General features: G+C 38.1%; 1 protein-coding gene across 11 annotated transcripts in view; it reads left to right on the top strand.

The window, feature by feature from the left end:
- Positions 1 to 22,471, top strand: part of EIF4G3 (eukaryotic translation initiation factor 4 gamma 3) — a 406,522-nt gene that overhangs the window by 144,795 nt on the left and 239,256 nt on the right. For all 11 annotated transcript variants that reach the window (XM_057499810.1, XM_036914545.2, XM_036914543.2 and 8 more), the window contains exon 3: positions 21,216 to 21,344. In XM_057499810.1, coding sequence (XP_057355793.1) covers positions 21,216 to 21,344 — 129 coding nt within the window. The remainder of the gene's footprint in view (positions 1 to 21,215; positions 21,345 to 22,471) is intronic.

Genomic DNA, 22,471 nt, shown 5'->3' with positions numbered 1-22,471 from the left:
TCTCTCATATTTATTGACCAAATGGTTGTTAACAACAATAAAATTCTGTATAGGGGGGGTCAATGCTCAATGCACAATCATTAATCCACCCCAAGCCTAATTTTCGTCAGTCTCCAATCTTCTGATGCATAACGAACAAGTTCTTACATGGGGTACAAATTCTTACATAGTGAATAAGTTATATGGTGAACATTACAAGGGCAGTCATCACAGAAGCTTTCGGTTTTGTTCATGAATTATGAACTATAAACAGTCAGTTCAAATATGAATATTCATTTGATTTTTATACTTGATTTACCTGTGGATACCACATTTCTCTCTTTATTATTATTACTTTTAATAAAATGCTGAAGTGGTAGGTAGATACGAGATAAAGGTAGAAAACATAGTTTAGTGTTGTAAGAGAGCAAATGTAGATGATCAGGTGTGTGCCTGTAGACTATGTGTTAATCCAAGCTAGACAAGGGCAATAAAACATCCACGTATGCAGAAGATTTCTCTCAGAACAGGAGGGGGGAGGTTCTAAGCCTCACCTCTGTTGATCCCCATTTTCTCACCTGATGGCCCCCCTGCGACTGTGCCTGTCTTAGGTTGTTCCTTCCTTGAGGAATCTTACCCGTCTCTGGCTAACCAGTCATCTTCCGGGGCCATACAGGGAAATGTTAAGTTGGTAAGTGAGAGAGCAGCCTTATTGTTTGAAAAGGTTAGCTTTTTACTTCTTTGCATATTTATGCCCTGTAGCTTCTATGCCCAGCATTTGTCTTGACGTGTCTTTACCACTTGGAAGAATTATGATACTCAGTAAATTCGATATGTGGCACGAATTCTATTTAAGGGTTGTAATTAGGTAGGAAGAAGAAAAGTTATAGAAGTAGCAGGCGGAAGAAAACCTGGGAAGATTGATTATTTCTTTGACATATCTTCTTGTAGAGTAACTTCAGCATGTATAGGTTTTAAACTACTAATTAAATTGCGCACACACATTAACATAATAGGAGTACAGTTATGTAACCAAAGCATACCTGTAAATACCAGTCATCTCCAGTGAAACCAAGAAAACCAGTTAGGCACCTTAGGCATTTGTGAAAACTTATCTATGATATGGTGGATATTGTCCAACTGAACTTGAACAGTCTGAGAGAATTCACATAAATTAAAACAACCCATTCCTGGGGACTGTTCACATCCCATATGTTCTTTTAACAGTGAATAGTCTGTGGTTGTAAGATTTTGGAGTGCTACAATTTGCACTTCTCCTAATTCTTGGTTGAGTTCCAACAGTATAGATCCAGTCAAATTTGTTGTGCCTATGTATTTAATCTGTGGATGTACTTTATTTGGCTTGTACAGTATTTTGGAATTCACGATAATTTAATATAAAAATCCTTATTTTTGGTTTCTCTTGAAAACTTGGAGGATATAGCACCACTTATCTGGAATTTCTGAATGGGAGCACTTGGCTACAGCTGAGTATCTGAGAATCCACTATCCTGCAAGGGATGGTGATTCTCTCCAGTTGTTTGTAGTCCCTACTCCCTACTGCTTACACCTGGCCAATATTTTCTCATGTTTCCTGCATGGTATTTCCATTGCTCTGGGGTCAAGAGAGACTGATCATATTCATATAGAAAAATTTATAATGTTTTCTCTTTTTTAATTATAGTTTATGTATGATAGCTCTTAATTGGCCAGAATATTTTATCAAATCAGGTAATTTAATGTTAACTAAATAAACTTTATACCTACTTACTTAAAGGTTTACCTTCAAATTTTCAAAAGATCCTTAAAATGATTTTTATAGGAGATTATTTTTAGGTAGAAATATTGAATGAAAATTCACTAGTTCTATTACACCATGTAGAGTATAGCCTATGATTCTGTAACATCTTCCTATGTTGACAGATAGTAACTACACTAGTGGGGATGAGGATTTAATAATATGGGTAACTGTTGAACCACTGTGTTGTTGAAACTAATCTAAGATTGTATATAAATAAAAAAAAGAAAGTAAGTCTTTACATTGAAAAAAAAATTCGCTACCTAAATTAGTTTTCACTAAGCTAAAATTTTAGATGTTTTTTCTCTTGTGGCAGTATTTATTTTCTTTTCATAGTCTTTCTACTCTATACAGCAAAAATATAACAAATACCAGTGTAACTAACATTTTACTCCAGGTGTTAAGTAGTTTGCTTGTTTTTTTATCTAATCTTCTTTAGGGAGTGGGAGAGGATTAAAACATGCATAAAACATAGAAGTAGAGTTTAACGAATAATTTTAAAGTAAATACTGTGTGTCAGGTTAAAAAAATTATAAGGCCTTTCCTATTCACAACACTTTTTCTTCCCAAAGTAATGTATCTCCCTTAAAAAATTTTCCCTGCCTTTATATTCAGTGCTCCCAACCATTTATGCATTTCTAAACTAACAGAGTTAAGTTTTGCTTGGTTTGGAACTTTGTGGTAGTCATACTGTGTATTCGTCTGTGTTGCCTTTCACTCAGTATTGTTCATTAGAGTCATCTGGGTTATGGTGTGTTGCTCTAGTTTTTCACTCAGTTTCTTTGTAGGAAAATATTTCATTATTGATCCATTCTCCTGTTAATGAACAGATGTATTATTTCCAATTTTTGGTTACTGTGAACAGTACAACTGTGAACATTTTTGTACATATACATTGGTGCACATTGTCCTGTTTCTCACAGATGTATACCCAGAGGAGTGGAAGAGCTGGGTCATAGGGTATGCCTGTTTTCAAGGTTACTAGATAATGACAAATTCTGTCCCAAAGTTGTAAATTCAATTCAAAATTTGTTGTACCAATTCAAAAATATGGTATCTGTGAAAAATTAAAAAGTTTCTTTAGCATATTACTCTTTAAACCTGAATAAAACACACACACACACACACACACACAGTGCACTCTAAGAAATGGTTAGTATTGCTCAGGACTAATACTGTATAAAAGACAAACCTTTTTCGATTTGGAGTTGGTGAACTAATTGCCATAATTAGCTCTTAATGCCTTTGCTCCCTGCCTTTGTAACTGGGGCGGTAGTAGTATCTTTGAAATAATGGGAAAGCATGTTTTTTCTTTATATGAAAACTTGTCACTGCCTTCACAGCACATGGATTATAATAGTATGCTGGTAAATGGAATAATTTATCCAGAGAGAAGAAACTAGCCAAGAGATTAAAAGATTCAGTAATCATTAATTTAGGGATGTTTTGAAAGAAGTATTACAAGTTTTGCATAGCTTTGATTTGTATCCCCAGTAAGTTCATTAGTCCTTGTGCCATTTCCTTCGGGTAGGATTGTGTCAACTACTTATATTTTGTATAATATCTAATTGAAGGTGGTATACTTTTTTCTCTGGTAAAGATATTAAACTCTGTAATACACTGAAAGCAGATACAGTGTGACACAATAGGAGTCTTTTTCAATTAAATGGAGCACAATTGAAGGTCAGAGATTTAATGCATGTAGCAGCTTGTTTCTACAAAGAATTTTTTAAGAATGACACTGTTCTCCTATTACTTTGATGCAGATTTTTCTTTGTCTTGCTTTTAGTAGTAGAAACCCCCAAATTTGGGAGGGAGTAGCTTACTAGAATATACTGTACCAAAGGATCCCTGCAGTTTGGCACAGTGGTTTAGGAACAGCCAAGGAAGCATGCTTCAGGGGTATTTGCTTATGAAAGTTGTTTTTCATTGGCTCCTGCTTTAAGGAAATTTTTACTGTAGTAATAGCACAGTATTTTTGGCTTTAGCAAAATGCCTTTTCTCTTTCTCTGAAACATTTGTATTTTATGGGGTGATACAGTACTCTAAAGAGGGTACTCAATTTTCATGTGAAAACACACTAGATGAACACTAATTTTTACCTGAAATCATTGATATTTATACTTCTTTTATCAGTCTTTGCAAAGAAACTCTTTACAGTTCTAAGAGTGAATTCTTTAATTGTTTTTTACATACTCATTTTTATTGATAGTCCACTTTAATATATTTCTTGTCTTTAGTCTGTTACCTTCTTTCCCCATTATTTGATATTTCTACCTTCTTTGCTATATGTGTAGTGCTTCTGGATATATCTTTAAGTTCCTGACTTTTGAGGCAATATTTCCTTAGGTATGTACCCCATAATGGAAACATTTTTGAGGTATGGTTGGTTTTAAGGCAGTTGTGATACACTGGGGGCATGGTAAACCATTCACAATATCCTATCTATGTCCTCTTTCCTTAGATCCCTGCCAATAGTAGATCAAACAATCTTACTTTATTTTACTTTGTTATAAATAACATGTATGAGTAATGTTTTTATATATATATATATATTTTTTGGTATCATTAATCTACAATTACATGAGCAACATTATGGTTACTACACTCCCCCTATAACCAAGTCCCCACCACATACCCCATTACAGTCACTGTCCATCAGTGTAGTAAGATGCTATAGAATCACTACTTGTCTTCTCTGTGTTGTGCAGCTCTCCTTGTGACCCCACCCCTACATTATGTCTGCTAATCATAATGCCCCATTTTCCCCCTTATCCCTGTCTTCCCACCCATCCTCCCCGTTCCCTTTCTCTTTGGTAACTGTTAGTCCATTCTTGGGTTCTGTGAGTCTGCTGCTGTTTTGTTCCTTCAGTTTTTTATTTGTTCTTATACTCCACATATGAGTGAAATCATCTGATACTTGTCTTTTTCCACTTGGCTTATTTCACTGAGCATAATGCCCTCTAGCTCCATCTATGTTGTTGCAAATGGTAGGATTTGTTTTCTTCTTATGGCTGAATAATATTCCATTGTGTATACGTACCACATCTTCTTTATCTATTCACCTACTGATGGACACTTATGTTACTTCCATTTCTTGGCTATTGTAAATAGTGCTGTGATAAACATAGGAGTGCATATGTCTTTTTGAAATTAGGCTTCTGCATTCTTAGGGTAAATTCCTAGGAGTGGAATTCCTGGGTCAATTGGTATTTGTATTTTGAATTTTTTGATGAACCTCCATACTGCTTTCCACAATGGCTGAACTAATTTCCATTCCCACCAGCAGTGTAGGAAGGTTCCCCTTTCTCCACATCCTCACCAATATTTGTTGTTGTTTGTCTTTTGCATGGTGGCCATCTTTACTTGTGTGAGGTGATATCTCATTGTGGTTTTAATTTGCACTTCTCTGATGATTAGTGATGTGGAGCATCTTTTCATGTGCCTGTTGGCCATCTGAATTTCTTCTTTGGAGAAGTGCCTGTTCAGATCCTCTTCCCAATTTTAATTGGATTATTTGCATTTTGTTTGTTGAGGTGCATGAGCTTTTTATGTATTTTGGGTGTCAACAGTTTATTGGATATGTCATTTATGAATATATTTTCCCATACTGTAAGATGTCTTTGTGTTCTATTGATGGTGTTCTTTGCTGTACAGAAGCTTCTTAGTTTGATATAGTTCCACTTGTTCATTTTTGCTTTTGTTTCCCTTGCCTGGGGAGATATGTTCATGAAGAAGTTCTCATGATTATATCCAAGAGATTTTTGCCTATGTTTTTTTCTAAGAGTTTTATGGTTTCATGACTTACATTCAGGTCTTCTTTGTTTTCTATTGATGGTGTTCTTTGCTGTACAGAAGCTTCTTAGTTTGATATAGTCCCACTTGTTCATTTTTGCTTTTGTTTCCCTTGCCTGGGGAGGTATGTTCATGAAGAAGTTCTCATGATTATATCCAAGAGATTTTTGCCTATGTCTTTTTCTAAGAGTTTTATGGTTTCATGACTTACATTCAGGTCTTTGATCCATTTTGAATTTACTTTTGTGTATGGGGTTAGACAGTGATCTGGTTTCTTTCTCTTATATGTAGCTGTCCAGTTTTGCCAACACCAGCTGTTGAAGAGGCTGTCATTTCCCCATTGTATGTCCATGGCTCCTTTATTGTATATTAATTGACCTTATATGCTTGGGTTAATACCTGGACTCTATTCTGTTCCACTGGTCTAAGGGTCTGTTTTTGTGCCAGTACCAAATTGTCTTGATTATTGTGGCTTTGTAGTAGAGCTTGAAGTTGGGAAGCAAGATCCCCCTTGCTTTATTCTTCCTTCTCAGGATGGCTTTGGCTATTCGGGGTCTTTTGTGTTTCCATATGAATTTCAGAACTATTTGTTCCAGTTTGTTGAATAATGCTTTTGGTATTTTGATAGGGATTGCATTGAATCTGTAGATTGCTTTGGGCAGGATGGCCATTTTGACAGTATTAATTTTTCCTATCCAAGAGTGTGGAGTGAGTTTCCATTTATTAGTGTTCTCTTTAATTTCTCTCTTTTTTTTTTTTTTTTTAAATAATTATTTTTTATTGAAGGGTAGTTGATGCACAGTATTACATTACATTAGTTTCAAGTGTACAACACAGTGGTAGAACATTTATATACATAATTCTAGGTTCCAGCTATCACCCTACCAAGCTGTTACAATATCTTGACTTTATTCCTTATGCTATACATTACATCCCGGTTACTTATTTATTTTACCATTGGAAGTCTGTCCTTTTTTTTTTTTTTTTTTTGTGAGGGCATCTCTCATATTTATTGATCAAATGGTTGTTAACGACAATAAAATTCTGTATAGGGGAGTCAATGCTCAATGCACAATCATTAATCCACCCCAAGCCTAATTTTCGTCAGTCTCCAATCTTCTGAGGCATAACAAACAAGTTCTTACATGTAGAACAAATTCTTACATAATGAATAAGTTACATAGTGAACAGTACAAGGGCAGTCATCACAGAAACTTTCGGTTTTGCTCATGCATTATGAACTCTAAACAGTCAGTTCAAATATGAATACTCATTTGGTTTTTATACTTGATTTATATGTGGATATCACATTTCTCTCTTTATTATTATTATTTTTAATAAAGTGCTAAAGTGGTAGGTAGATACAAGATAAAGGTAGAAAACAGCTTAGTGTTGTAAGAGAACAAATGTAGATGATCAGGTGTGTGCCTGTAGACTATGTGTTAATCCAAGCTAGACAAGGGCAATAAAACATCCACGTATGCAGAAGATTTCTCTCAGAACAGGGGGGGTGAGGTTCTAAGCCTCACCTCTGTTGATCCCCAATTTCTCACCTGATGGCCCCCCTGCGACTGTGCCTGTCTTAGGTTGTTCCTCCCTTGAGGAATCTTACCCGTCTCTTGCTAACCAGTCATCTTCCGGGGCCATACAGGGAAATGTGAAGTTGGTAAGTGAGAGAGAAGCCCGATTGTTTGAAAAGGTTAGCTTTTTACTTCTTTGCATATTTATGCCCTGTGGCTTCTATGCCCAGCATTTGTCTTGAGGTATCTTTACCACTTGGAAGAATTATGATACTCGGTAAATTTGATATGAGGCACGAATTCTATTTAAGGGTTGTAATTAGGAAGGAAGAAGAAAAGCTATAGAAGTAGCAGGCGGAAGAAAACATGGGAAGATTGATTATTTCTTTGACATATCTTCTTGTAGAGTAACTTCAGCATGTATAGGTTTTAAGCTACTACTTAAATTGTGCACACACATTAACATAATAGGAGTATAGTTACATAACCAAAGCATATCTGTAATTACCAGTCATCTCCAGTGAAACCAAGAAAACCAGTTAGGCACCTTAGGCATTTGTGAAAACTTATCTATGATATGGTGGATATTGTCCAACTGAACTTGAACAGTCTGAGAGAAATCAGACAAATTAAAACAACCCATTCCTGGGGACTGTTCACATGCCATATGTTCTTTTAACAGTAAATAGTCTGTAGTTGTAAGACTTTGGAGCGCTACAATTTGCACTTCTCCAAATTCTTGGTTGAGTTCCAACAGTATAGATCCAGTCAAATTTGTTGTTTTACTGTATGCACAGGCCAGCTTAGATATCTCCTTCCTCATTCCCATGGCAAGTCCAGGAACTGGTGGGATGAGTGCATCTACAGCTGTAGCAGTGTGTGGATCTTTGTTGGGGTTTTTTGATGATCATCTTCTGGCATGAGTCTTCCAGAAAGTGCAGATGTTGGAAGTTCTTTTTCATATCGTATCTTAGTTCATTTTCGGGGTAGCCCAATTAGGCTTTGATCCTCTGTATAAACACAAACAGACCCTTTGCCTACACTTTTATATGCCCTTTATACCCTTGTGTGGAACTCGTTGGAGGTTACCACACAGGAACTGCCCTTTTTTTTTTTTTTTTTTGCTTTGTTTTTGGTATCACTAATCTACACTTACATGACGAATATTATGTTTACTAGGCTCTCCCCTATACCAGGTCTCCCCTATAAACCCCTTTACAGTCACTGTCCATCAGCATAGCAAAATGTTGTAGAATCACTACTTGCCTTCTCTGTGTTGTACAGCCCTCCCTTTTCTCCTACCCCCCCATGCATGTTAATCTTAATACCCCCCTACTTCTCCCACCCTTATCCCTCCCTACCCACCCATCCTCCCCAGTCCCTTTCCCTTTGGTACCTGTTAGTCCATTCTTGAGTTCTGTGATTCTGCTGCTGTTTTGTTCCTTCAGTTTTTCCTTTGTTCTTATATTCCACAGATGAGTGAAATCATTTGGTATTTCTCTTTCTCCGCTTGGCTTGTTTCACTGAGCATAATACCCTCCAGCTCCATCCATGTTGCTGCAAATGATTGGATTTGCCATTTTCTTATGGCTGAGTAGTATTCCATTGTGTATATGTACCACATCTTCTTTATCCATTCATCTATTGATGGACATTTAGGTTGCTTCCAATTCTTGGCTATTGTAAATAGTGCTGCAATAAACATAGGGGTGCATCTGTCTTTCTCAAACTTGATTGCTGCGTTCTTAGGGTAAATTCCTAGGAGTGGAATTCCTGGGTCAAATGGTAAGTCTGTTTTGAGCATTTTGATGTACCTCCACACCGCTTTCCACAATGGTTGAACTAACTTACATTCCCACCAGCAGTGTAGGAGGGTTCCCCTTTCTCCACAGCCTCGCCAACATTTGTTGTTGTTTGTCTTTTGGATGGCAGCCATCCTTACTGGTGTGAGGTGATACGTCATTGTAGTTTTAATTTGCATTTCTCTGATAATTAGCGATGTGGAGCATGTTTTCATGTGTCTGTTGGCCATCTGTATTTCTTTTTTGGAGAACTGTGTGTTCAGTTCCTCTGCCCATTTTTTAATTGGGTTATTTGTTTTTTGTTTGTTGAGGCGTGTGAGCTCCTTACATATTCTGGACGTCAAGCCTTTATCGGATGTGTCATTTTCAAATATATTCTCCCATACTGTAGGGATCCTTCTTGTTCTATTGATGGTGTCTTTTGCTGTACAGAAGCTTTTCAGCTTAATATAGTCCCACTTACTCATTTTTGCTGTTGTTTTCCTTGCCCGGGGAGATATGTTCAAGAAGAGGTCACTCATGTTTATGTCTAAGAGGTTCTTGCCTATGTTTTCTTCCAAGAGTTTAATGGTTTCATGACTTACATTCAGGTCTTTGATCCATTTTGAGTTTACTTTTGTATATGGGGTTAGACAATGGTCCAGTTTCATTCTCCTACATGTAGCTGTCCACTTTTGCCAGCACCACCTGTTGAAGAGACTGTCATTTCGCCATTGTATGTCCATGGCTCCTTTATCAAATATTAATTGACCATATATGTCTGGGTTAATGTCTGGATTCTCTAGTCTGTTCCATTGGTCTGTGGCTCTGCTCTTGTGCCAGTACCAAATTGTCTTGATTACTATGGCTTTATAGTAGAGCTTGAAGTTGGGGAGTGAGATCCCCCCTACTTTATTCTTCTTTCTCAGGATTGCTTTGGCTATTCGGGGTCTTTGGTGTTTCCATATGAATTTTTGAATTATTTGTTCCAGTTCATTGAAGAATGTTGCTGGTAGTTTCATAGGGATTGCATCAAATCTGTATATTGCTTTGGGCAGGATGGCCATTTTGACGATATTAATTCTTCCTAGCCACGAGCATGGGATGAGTTTCCATCTGTTAGTGTCCCCTTTAATTTCTCTTAAGAGTGACTTGTAGTTTTCAGAATATAAGTCTTTCACTTCTTTGGTTAGGTTTATTCCTAGGTATTTTATTTTTTTTGATGCAATTGTGAATGGAGTTGTTTTCCTGATTTCTCTTTCTGTTGGTTCATTGTTAGTGTATAGGAAAGCCACAGATTTCTGTGTGTTGATTTTGTATCCTGCAACTTTGCTGTATTCCGATATCAGTTCTAGTAGTTTTGGGGTGGAGTCTTTAGGGTTTTTTATGTACAGTATCATGTCATCTGCAAATAGTGACAGTTTAACTTCTTCTTAACAATCTGGATTCCTTGTATTTCTTTATTTTGTCTGATTGCCGTGGCTAGGACCTCCAGTACTATGTTAAATAACAGTGGAGAGAGTGGGCATCCCTGTCTAGTTCCCGATCTCAGAGGAAATGCTTTCAGCTTCTCGCTGTTCAATATAATGTTGGCTGTGGGTTTATCATAGATGGCCTTTATTATGTTGAGGTACTTGCCCTCTATTCCCATTTTGCTGAGAATTTTTAACATGAATGGATGTTGAACTTTGTCAAATGCTTTTTCAGCATCTATGGAGATGATCATGTGGTTTTTGTCTTTCTTTTTGTTGATGTGGTGGATGATGTTGATGGACTTTCGAATGTTGTACCATCCTTGCATCCCTGGGATGAATCCCACTTGGTCATGGTGTATGATCCTTTTGATGTATTTTTGAATTCGGTTTGCTAATATTTTGTTGAGTATTTTTGCATCTACGTTCATCAGGGATATTGGTCTGTAGTTTTCTTTTTTAGTGGGGTCTTTGCCTGGTTTTGGTATTAGGGTGATGTTAGCTTCATAGAATGAGTTTGGGAGTGTCCCCTCCTCCTCTATTTTTTGGAAAACTTTAAGGAGAATGGGTATTATGTCTTCCCTGTATGTCTGATAAAATTCCGAGGTAAATCCATCTGGCCCGGGCGTTTTGTTCTTTGGTAGGTTTTTGATTACCGCTTCAATTTCGTTGCTGGTAATTGTTCTGTTTAGATTTTCTGTTTCTTCCTGGGTCAATCTTGGAAGGTTGTATTTTTCTAGGAAGTTGTCCATTTCTCCTAGGTTTCCCAGCTTGTTAGCATATAGGTTTTCATAGTATTCTCCAATAATTCTTTGCATTTCCGTGGAGTCCGTCGTGATTTTTCCTTTCTCGTTTCTGATACTGTTGATTTGTGTTGACTCTCTTTTCTTCTTAATAAGTCTGGCTAGAGGCTTATCTATTTTGTTTATTTTCTCGAAGAACCAGCTCTTGGTTTCATTGATTTTTGCTATTGTTTTATTCTTCTCAATTTTATTTATTTCTTCTCTGATCTTTATTATGTCCCTCCTTCTGCTGACCTTAGGCCTCATCTGTTCTTCTTTTTCCAATTTCGATAATTGTGACATTAGACCATTCATTTGGGATTGCTCTTCCTTTTTAAAATATGCTTGGATTGCTATATACTTTCCTCTTAAGACTGCTTTTGCTGCGTCCCCCAGAAGTTGGGGCTTAGTGTTGTTGTTGTCATTTGTTTCCATATATTGCTGGATCTCCATTTTGATTTGGTCATTGATCCATTGATTATTTAGGAGCGTGTTGTTAAGCCTCCATGTGTTTGTGAGCCTCTTTGCTTTCTTTGTACAGTTTATTTCTAGTTTTATGCCTTTGTGGTCTGAAAAGTTGGTTGGTAGGATTTCAATCTTTTGGAATTTTCTGAGGCTCTTTTTGTGGCCTAGTATGTGGTCTATTCTGGAAAATATTCCATGTGCACTTGAGAAGAATGTATATCCCGCTGCTTTTGGATGTAGAGTTCTATAGATGTCTATTAGGTCCATCTGCTCTAGTGTGTTGTTCAGTGTTTCCGTGTCCTTACTTATTTTCTGCCCAGTGGATCTATCCTTTGGGGTGAGTGGTGTGTTGAAGTCTCCTAGAATGAATCCATTGCAGTCTATATCCCCCTTTAGTTCTGTTAGTATTTGTTTCACATATGCTGGTGCTCCTGTGTTTGGTGCATATATATTTAGAATGGTTATATCCTCTTGTTGGACTGAGCCCTTTATCATTATGTAGTGTCCTTCTTTATCTCTTGTTACTTTCTTTGTTTTGAAATCTATTTTGTCTGATATTAGTACTGCAACCCCTGCTTTCTTCTCACTGTTGTTTGCTTGAAATATGTTTTTCCATCCCTTGACTTTTAGTCTGTCCATGTCTTTGGGTTTGAGGTGAGTTTCTTGTAAGCAGCATATAGATGGGTCTTGCTTTTTTATCCATTCTGTTACTCTGTGTCTTTTGATTGGTGCATTCAACCCATTAACATTTAGGGTGACTATTGAAAGATATGTACTTATTGCCATTGCAGGCTTTAAATTCGTGGTTACCAAAGGTTCAAGGTTAGCCTCTTTAGTATCTTACTGCCTAACTTAGGTCGCTTATTGAGCTGTTATATACACTATCTGGAGATTCTTTTCTTCTCTCCCTTCTTGTTCCTCCTCCTCGATTCTTCATATGTTGGGTGTTTTGTGCTGTGCTCTTTCTAGGAGTGCTCCCATCTAGAGCAGTCCCTGTAAGATGTTCTGTAGAGGTGGTTTGTGGAAAGCAAATTCCCTCAGCTTTTGTTTGTCTGGGAATTGTTTAATCCCACCGTCATATTTGAATGATAGTCGTGCTGGATACAGCATCCTTGGTTCAAGGCCCTTCTGTTTCATTGTATTAAATATATCATGCCATTCTCTTCTGGCCTGTAGGGTTTCTGTTGAGAAATCTGACGTTAGCCTGATGGGTTTCCCTTTATAGGTGACCTTTTTCTCTCTAGCTGCCTTTAACACTCTTTCCTTGTCCTTGATCTTTGCCATTTTAATTATTATGTGTCTTGGTGTTGCCCTTCTTGGATCCTTTCTGTTGGGGGTTCTGTGTATTTCCGTGATCTGTTCGATTACTTCCTCCCCCAGTGTGGGGAAGTTTTCAGCAGTTACTTCTTCTAAGATACTTTCCATCTCTTTTCCTCTCTCTTCTTCTTCTGGGACCCCTATAATACGGATATTGTTCCTTTTGGATTGGTCACACAGTTCTCTTAATATTGTTTCATTCCTGGAGATCCTTTTGTCTCTCTCTATGTCAGCTTCTATGCGTTCCTGTTCTCTGATTTCAATTCCATCAATGGCCTCTTGCATTCTATCCATTCTGCTTATAAACCCTTCCAGAGTTTGTTTCATTTCTGCGATCTCCTTTCTGGCATCTGTGATCTCCTTCCGGACTTCATCCCATTTCTCTTGCGTATTTCTCTGCATCTCTGTCAGCATGTTTTTGATTCTTATTTTGAATTCTTTTTCAGGGAGACTGGTTAGGTCTGTCTCCTTCTCTGGTGTTGTCTCTGTGATCTTTGTCTGCCTGTAGCTTTGCCTTTTCATGGTGATAGGAATAGTCTGCAGAACTGGGACGAGTCACGGCTGGAAGAACTTCCCTTCTTGTTGGTTTGTGGCCCTCCTCTCCTGGGAGAACAGCGACCTCTAGTGGCTTGTGCTGCGCAGCTGCGTGCAGACAGGGTTTCTGCTTCCTGCCAGGCTGCTATGGAGTTAATCTCCGCTGTTGCTGTGGGCGTGGCCTGGCTCGGGCAGCTGCTCCAAAATGGTGGAGTCGTGTTGGCGCAGGAGCGGCTGGGAGGGTATTTATCTCCGTAAGGGGCCTCCCTGCTCCCTGCAGCCCAGGGTTTAGGGTGCCCAGAGATCCCGGATTCCCTACCTCTGGATTAAGTGACCCGCCCTGCCCCTTTAAGACTTCCAAAAAGCACCCGCCAAAACAAAACAACGCCCACCAAAAAACAAAGAGAAAAAAATTTTTTTTAATTAAAAAAAAAAAAAAGTTTTTAATTAAAAAAAAAAAAAGGTGGTCGTTCGTTTTTCTTTATTCTGCGGTGCCAGCCTCAGGCCTCTGCTCACCGGTCTTTCTGCCCTTTTTCCCTAGTATTGGGGTCCCTATCCCTTTAAGACTTCCAAAAAGCGCTCGCCAAAACAAAACAGCAAAACAGCAAAAAAAAATGGTCGCGCGCTTTTCTTATGCCCTCTGTCGCCCAGCCTCCAGTGCCTCCTCACTGTTCTTGCTGCCCTGTTTTCCTAGTATCGAGCGCCCTGCACTCTGGCCCGGATGGCTGGGGCTGGGTGTTCGGCAGTCCTGGGCTCCGTCTCCCTCCCTCTCTGCCTGCTCTTCTCCCGCCGGGAGCTGGGGGGAGGGGCGCTCGGCTCCCGCAGGGCCGGGGCTTGTATCTTACCCCCTTTGCGAGGCGCTGGGTTCTCTCAGGTGTGGATGTGGTCTGGATATTGTCCTGTGTCCTCTGGTCTTTATTCTAGGAAGGGTTGTCTTTGTTATATTTTCATAGATATATGTTGTTTTGGGAGGAGATTTCCGCTGCTCTACTCACGCTGCCATCTTCTGCCCCTCCTTCTCTTTAATTTCTCTTAAGAGTGTCTTGTAGTTTTCAGGGTATAGGTCTTTCAATTCCTTGATTAGGTTTATTCCAAGGTATTTTATTCTTTTTGATGTAATTGTGAATGGAATTGTTTTCCTGATTTCTCTCTCTGCTAGTTCATTGTTAGTGTATAGGAATGCAACAGATTTCTGCGTATTAATTTTGTATCCTACAACTTTGCTGAATTCAGATATTAGTTCTAGTAGGTTTGGAGTGGAGTCTTTAGGGTTTTTTATGTACAATACCATGTCATCTGCAAATAGTGACAGTTTGACTTGTTCTTTACCAAGTAGGATACCTTTTATTTGTTTGTGTTGTCTGATTGCTATGGCTAGGACCTCCAGTACTATGTTGAATAACAGTCGGGAGAGTTGTCATCCCTGTCTTGTTCCCAATCTTAGGTGAAAAGCTTTCAGCTTCTTGCTGTTAAGCATGATGTTGGCTGTGGGTTTGTCATATATGGCCTTTATTATGTTAAGGTGCTTGCCCTCTATACCCATTTTTTTGAGAGTTTTTATCATGAATGGATGTTGAATTTTGTTGAATGCTTTTTTAGCATCTATGGAGATGATCATGTGGGTTTTGTCCTTCTTTTTGTTGATGTGGTGGATGATGTTGATGGATTTGTGAGTATTGTACCATCCTTGTATCCCTGAGATGAGTCCCACTTGATCATGGTATGTGATCCTCTTGATGCATTTTTGAATTTCGGTTTGCTAATATTTTGTTGAGTAGTTTTGCATCTATGTTCATCAGGGATATTGGTCTGTAATTTTCTTTTTTTGTCATGTCATTTTCTCCTAGGTTTTCCAGCTTCTTAGCATATACATTTTCATAGTATTCTCTCACAATTCTTTGTATTTCTGTGGGGTCTGTCATGATTTTTCCTTTCTCATTTCTGATTCTGTTTATGTGTGTAGATTCTCTTTTTCTCTTAATAAGTCTAGATAGGGGCTTTTTGATTTCATTAATTTTCTCAAGGAACCAGCTCTTGGTTTCATTGCTATTTTCTATTGTTTTATTGTTCTCAATTTTATTTATCTTCCCTGATCTTTATTATGTCCCTCCTTCTGCTGACTTTGGGCCTCAGTTATTCTTCTTTTTCCAGTTTCAATAATTGTGACTTTATACTATTCATTTGAGATTGTTCTTCCTTCTTTAAATAGGCCTGAATTTCTGTACACTTTCCTCGTAGAACTGCCCTCACTGCTTCCCACAGATGTTGGGGCATTGTGCTGTTGTTGTCATTTGTCTCCATATATTGCTTGATCTCTGTTTTAATTTGGTCATTGATCCATTGATTATTTAGGAGCTTGTTGTTAAGCCTCCATGTGTTTGTGAGCCTTTTTGTTTTCTCTGTAGAATTTATTTCTAGTTTTATATCTTGGTGATCTGAGATGTTGTTTGGTAGAATTTCAATCTTTTTGAATTTAATGTGGTTCTTTTTGTGTCCTAGTATGTGGTCTATTCTGGAAAAATGTTCCATGTGCACTTGAGAAGAATGTGTATCGTGTTCCTTTAGGTGTAGCGTTCTGTAGATGTCTGTTAGGTTCATCTGTTTAGTGTGTTGTTCAGTGCCTCTGTGTCCTTACTTATTTTCTGTCTGGTGGATCTGTCCTTTGGAGTGAGTGGTGTGTTGAAGTCTCCTAAAATGAATGCATTGGGTTCTATTTCCTCCTTTAATTCTGTTAGTATTTGTTTCACATATGTTGGTGCTCCTGTGTTGCATGCACATATATTTATAATGGTTATATCCTCTTGTTTGACTGACCCCTTTATCATTATGTAATGACCTTCTTTATCTCTTGATACTTTCTTTGTTTTGCAGTCTATTTTGTCTGATACAAGTACTGCAACACCTGCTTGTTTCTCCCTGTTGTATGCAGGAAATATATTTTTCCATCCCTTCACTTTTAGTCTGTGTATGTCTTTGGGTTTGAGGTGAGTCTCTTGTAAGCAGCATATAGATGGGTCTTGCTTTTTTATCCATTCTATTTCTCTGTGTCTTTTGACTGATGCTTTCAGACCATTTACATTTAGTGTGATTATCGATAGATATGCACTTATTGCCATTGGAGGCGTTGGATTCATGGTTACCAAAGGTTCAAGGGTTGCTTCTTTACTATCTAACTGTCTAACTTAACTCTCTTATTACACTATTATAAACACAGTTTGATGATTCTTTATTTCTCTTCCTTGTTATTCTTCCCCTTACATTCTCTCTATATTTGGTGTTTTATTCTGTACTCTTTTGTGTTTCCTTTGACCACTTTTGTGTATAGTTGATTTTATTTTGCATTTAGTTAGTATTTGGTGGTCTGCTTTCTTTGCTGTGATTTTATTGTCTCTGGTGACATCTATTTAGCCTTAGGAATGCTTTCATTTAGAGAAGTCCCTTTAAAATATCCTGTAATGGAGGTTTGTGTTAGGTAAATTCCCTCAACTTTTGCTTATCTGGAAATTGTTAATCCCCTCTTCAAAGTTAAAAGCATAATTGTGCTGGGTACAGTATTCTTGGTTCAAGGCCCTTCTGTTTCATTGCATTAAATATATCGTGGCATTCTCTTCTGGCCTGTAAGGTTTCTGTTGAGATGTCTGGTGATAGCCTGATGGTTTTTCCTTTGTAGGTGATGTTTTTTCTCTCCATGGCTTCCTTTATTACTCTGTCCTTGTTGTTGATCTTTGCCATTTTAATTATTATATGTCTTGGTGTTTTCTTCCTTGTGTCCCTTGTGTTGGTAGATCTGTGGGCTTCCATGGTCTATGAGACTATTTCCTCCCCCAGCTTGGGGAAGTTTTCAGCAATTATTTCTTGAAAGACACTTTCTATCCCTTTTTCTCTCTCTTCTTCTTCTGGTACCCCTCTAATGCGAATATTGTTCTGTTTGGATTTATCACACAATTCTATTAATATTCTTTCATCCATACAGATCCTTTAATCTCTCTCTGCCTCAGCTTCTCTGTATTCCTCTTCTCTAATATCTATTCCATTAACAGTCTCTTGCCCGTCATCCACTCTGCTCTTAAGACCTTCTATTGATTGTTTCATTTCTTTTATCTCCCTCTAGACTTCATCCCTAAGCTCTTGCATATTTCTCTGCAGGTCCTTCACCATGGTTATGACTTTTATTTCGAATTCTTTTTCAAGAATTCACCCGGCCCTCTCTCTGGGGTTGGCTTGAGTGATTTTTGACTGGACCAGGTTCTTCTGTCTTTTCATGGTGATAGAACTGGTTGCAGGCAGGTGGCGCATGTGTCAGCTGGGAGAACAAAGGTCCCTTGCAACTTGCTGGTCAGTTTGCCCTACTCAGCTGCCTGTGTTGGTTACCCATAGACAGGGAGCACTGTCTGGGATAATCTCCAGAGCTGCCGTGGTGGGGGCAGCCCTCGGGATAGTGTAGAGCACTGTTGGGGGTCCCAGATGCGCCGGGTGTGTTCTCCTTTGAGAACGGTGCCCCTTCGTTCCATCTGGACCTTGCTCTGGCTCCGTCTGCCTGTGCCAGTCAACTGGGTGCACGGGGTAGCCTCTGGTTCAATCCCCTGAGCTGCCATGGGCAGGGCGGCCCTTGGGATAGCCTAGGCCCCTGCAGGTTGTCGCAGATGTGCTGGGTGTGTTCTCCTGCAAGAATGTCGCCCCTTCGTGTCTTCCGGATGTTTCTTCAGCTTCTGCTGCCTGTTCCGTTTACCCACACAGCAGAAGCAGTTCCTGGAATAATCTCCTGAGCTGCTGTGGGCGGGGCGGCCCTCGAGATAGCCTAGGGTACTGCAGGGGGTCGCAGATATGCCGGGTGTGTTCTCCTGTGAGAATGATGCTCCTTCGTGCCTTCTGGAATGTGCTTCGGCTTCCTCTGTCTGTGCCAGGCAGCTGCATGCCAGCGGCAGCCTCTGGGTCTGTCCTGGTTAGCTGTGTGATGTGAGAAGACTGTGTGCTTGCTGTCGACAGGGCTGTTTTCCAGCTGCCTCACAGCTGTGTCGGGTCAGCCAGTTTGCTTGCAGCACCAGCCTGGGGAAATGAATGGCAGGCTGCTTATCGTTGTGATGGGCTTCGGGGCTGCATTAACCCCCCAGAGGGTAGGTCGCCTGAAGTTTGTTAAGATTCCCAGCCTTCTGGTCTGAGTGTGCTGGGACGATTTTGTCCAGCTGTTAAGCCCTTGTCCCTTTAGGACTTTTAAAAAGCACCCACTTTTCTTTTGTCCCAGGGAAGCTGGCTGTGGGGACCTGCTTGCAGTCTCCATCTTGAATTTTACCTTTCCTTTTCTCTGATATCCAGTACACCATGCATTGTGTGTCTGTGCTCCTGGTGCAGATCACTAGGGCTGATAATTTAGCTCTCCTCTGCTTCCACTCCCTCCCTACTCTGATTCTTTTCCTCCCACTGGTGAGCTAGGATGGGTGGAGTGCTGGGTCATGACTTTGTATCTTACCCTTTTCCTGAGATGCTGAGTTCTCGCAGATGTAGATGTAGCCTGGCTGTTGTACTGTATCTTCTTGTCCCTCTGTTAGGCCTAGTTGTATTTTCAAAAATACATATGGTTTTGGGAGGAGATTTCCGCCACCCTACTCAACGCTGCCATCTTGAGTTCCTACGTGTTTTAATATTCTTAGCCAGTAATAACTTTTTTTACATTTCTCCATACTATCGTTTTTGCCCTGGGTAGGTTTAGTCTTTGTTTTAACAGGATAAATTGGGAGAATTGACCTAACATGGATTTTATATAGCTAACTTCTTTGTTCTCATTTTATTTCATTGTGCAGATTTCTTTTTTAATGTTATAGTATATATACATTTTGATATTTTACCTTAGTGGGATGTCAAAATAATTTTTTCTAAAGCATGTGAAATTAGAATATAAATTTATAAAGCCTTATTGGGAAGAAATTTGTTTTCAGGAACTCTACATTTAAGTTACTAGTTTTCTAAAGTGAATGTTTAAATAGTAATCCAATTTTTAGCCTTCTAAAAATTTCCTCGATAAGATTTATAAATGCTGTCACATTTTGTGGTTAACCTCATGCTCTTACAAAGGTAATTTTCACTAAAAATTGGAAACAGTTTTTGAAGAAAATCATGAAGCTACTTAAAAAGCGAGGAAGAAATTTCATACAATTAATTAAAGTCTTAAACTGGTCACATCCTATCATCAGTCATGTCTCTTTTAGCCTCTCAACTTTGATCATAGTTAGTTCTCCATGAGTCCATTTTATTTCTGCATTGGGATCAGGTCGCTGAGCCTATAGGTGTTTATGACTGTTTTAAGTTAGGTTACCAAGGGAGTAGACTCTGTTCACAGTTTCTGACTGACTGAGTGAATTCAAGGAAAATCAAGTATCATTTAATGGAGATCACTTTCCTTTCTGCCAGGGCAGACTTTCTAATTCTGTGATACAATTCCGGGGATCTAAGAAATTAGATGGGGAAAATATGTGATTGAATGTTATCATTTCTTTAATTTATGAATGTTGGCAACAACTGCCATTAGTCCTTTTTTACATGCTAATAAACACATATATTACTGTATCACAAATTTTAATTCCTGTATTTCAGTGTAATTGGTTTTTGTCATAATCTGATGTATTTTATGCACTTAAAAATGTGATTCTAGGAAGAGTCTGTAGTTTCAATTAGACTGCAAGAGGGTTCATAGCTCCTCCAAGTTTAAGAATCTCACTTTAAGGAGAATGGATTCTTTCATATTAGATGACTGCTGAGTTGCCCCCCATTTTTGGGAGTTTGTCAAACTGTCAGTGCTGGTCTGGGTTAGACTGTGATAGAGAGGAGTGGGCTAGGATTGATGTCTGGACTCTAAATGGGGTCCAAGTGAAATGGTTTCATATCCATTACAGGCTGATGGGCAGTTTATTGCCAGCAAAAAGTGGGAACATGTAATTTTTGTTTACATAGAAACATATGCCAGCTATTTTTCTGTTGTACAACTTCATGACTATTGACTGTGTTAGAAAATAAAAATGAGAAAAAAAGAGAAATACCTGTAATGCTTTCTGTAAAGATCTTTGTGTATCTCCTTAAAAAATCTTCTAAATATATTACATATACAGTGTTGAGTATGTGTATATGCACATGTCTATTATAAATACATACGCACACACATGTAGAAATATGTACATGTACACATATGTTCATATGTACATGTGCATATATGTTACATAAGTAAGATACCCCCTTTTTGGTTCAGATTTATTGAGGTATAATTTATGTAAGTGAAATTCACATGTTTTTGTGTATAGTTCTGTGAGTTTTGACAAACACATAGAGACATGTAATCCCCACCACAGTCAAGGTACAGAATAGTTATGTCACCCTCCAAAATCTCCTTGCATCCCTTTTGTAATCAGCCTCTTCCCCTTGTAATCATTTAACCCTTTTTTGTTCCTTTTATAAAATGTCACATAAATGACTTCCTACAGTATACAGTTTCAAGTCTGGCTTCTTTCTTTCATGTTGTGTATTTTATTCCTTGAACGTTTTTGGTTTTAGATTATGCTTCAAGAATCTTAACAAAATGATTATAATATTCATGTTTATTTTTTCTAATTTTTTTCTAATAATCTCATTGCTTCATTTTTGAAAATCAGCCTTTAGTCACTCTAGCCCTTATTTTAGTATAAATTGTGAGGTAGAGAACCCAATTTTTAAAAATTAGTTCATCTAAAGTTATTAAAGTGGAGTTACTACTATAATACTTTACTAAATAATTGATTTCCTTACAGGTAACACAAGTAGCAAGACAGCCAGGACCTCCGACCCCTTCCCCTTATTCAGCACATGAAATAAACAAGGGGCATCCAAATCTTGCGGCAACGCCCCCGGGACATGCATCGTCCCCTGGACTCTCTCAAGTAAGAAAAATGTTTATTTTCTTTTAAAGGAATTTCCATGTAAAAGCAGCTTTTCTGTTTTTCTAAAGCATTAACTTTTAAGCACTAACATATAACATTACCTGAAGAGTAATATCTGTTTTGTCTTTTGCATTTTTTAGACATAGCACCCATAATGGTGGCTGCTAACAATTTTGTACATTTTATTTATGGAGGAATTTGAAATGAACTGTCAGGGATACTTTGTTTTACTTTTTGTTGTTTTAGAAATTAGGATGCAATTCTAAAGTCCATTAAAGACCCCACAAAGCATTTGTTTGCTTTTTAATGTGTAATCTGCTAGTCTCCTTTCTTCTCCCATTTTGGTGTAGTGTTGGTTGTTTTCTACTTTTTTAAAAAGTGTCTTTCCCTCTTGAGTAATTTTAATGGGCTTTTTTTTTTTTGGTTTGGTTTTTTATTTCATAAATAGGTTGGTTATTGGAATTTGTTAAGCTTAAAATTTTGGTGAATTGTTGAAGACTAGTGTACTCTTTAGCATTATTTCCAATTAATAGGTACAGCAGATATTGAAACACTGTTTTAAGAACATGTCATTATGGGTTTGTCCCCTGCATTTTAAGCCATTTCTCAAGATACTGTTTAATTTGCACCAACCCACCATCACATGCCTGTTTGGTCTACCTTGTGATTGAGAGTGGGCTAGAGTTATGAAGGCTCTTACTGGAATATGGAGATAGTCAAGCCATTTGACCGATGCTGTTTGAGATTGTCAGTATTTATGCATAAGAACTTTTGTTTTTGATAATGAAAATTAATTGAATAACATTATTTTCAATTTTGGCTTTCATTTTGAGGGTTTCCAGAGCTTGAATCATAAGAGATATAAGGAATTATTTATTAAAAATAATACTAAAAGCTGGTGATTATAAGTTAGGTGCTGGTTAGTGATAGTTTAGACTATAAAGTGGAGAAGAAATGTACAGCTTGCTAAACCATAACTGAAATTGTCCTATTAAGGAATATATAAACTAATTTGGACTTAGTACTGTGCTTAAAATTTGTCTAATTATTCCTAGTTTTGAGTTTTAAAACTAAAACATGTCAAAATGAACTCGTAATTATTTAAAAAGTGTTCTTGTTGATTTTCA

The sequence above is a fragment of the Manis pentadactyla genome, chromosome 4 (genome assembly GCF_030020395.1).
Source record: "Manis pentadactyla isolate mManPen7 chromosome 4, mManPen7.hap1, whole genome shotgun sequence".
In the NCBI taxonomy this organism is placed as follows: Eukaryota; Metazoa; Chordata; class Mammalia; order Pholidota; family Manidae; genus Manis; species Manis pentadactyla.
This window is presented reverse-complemented; position numbering and strand designations above follow the sequence as displayed.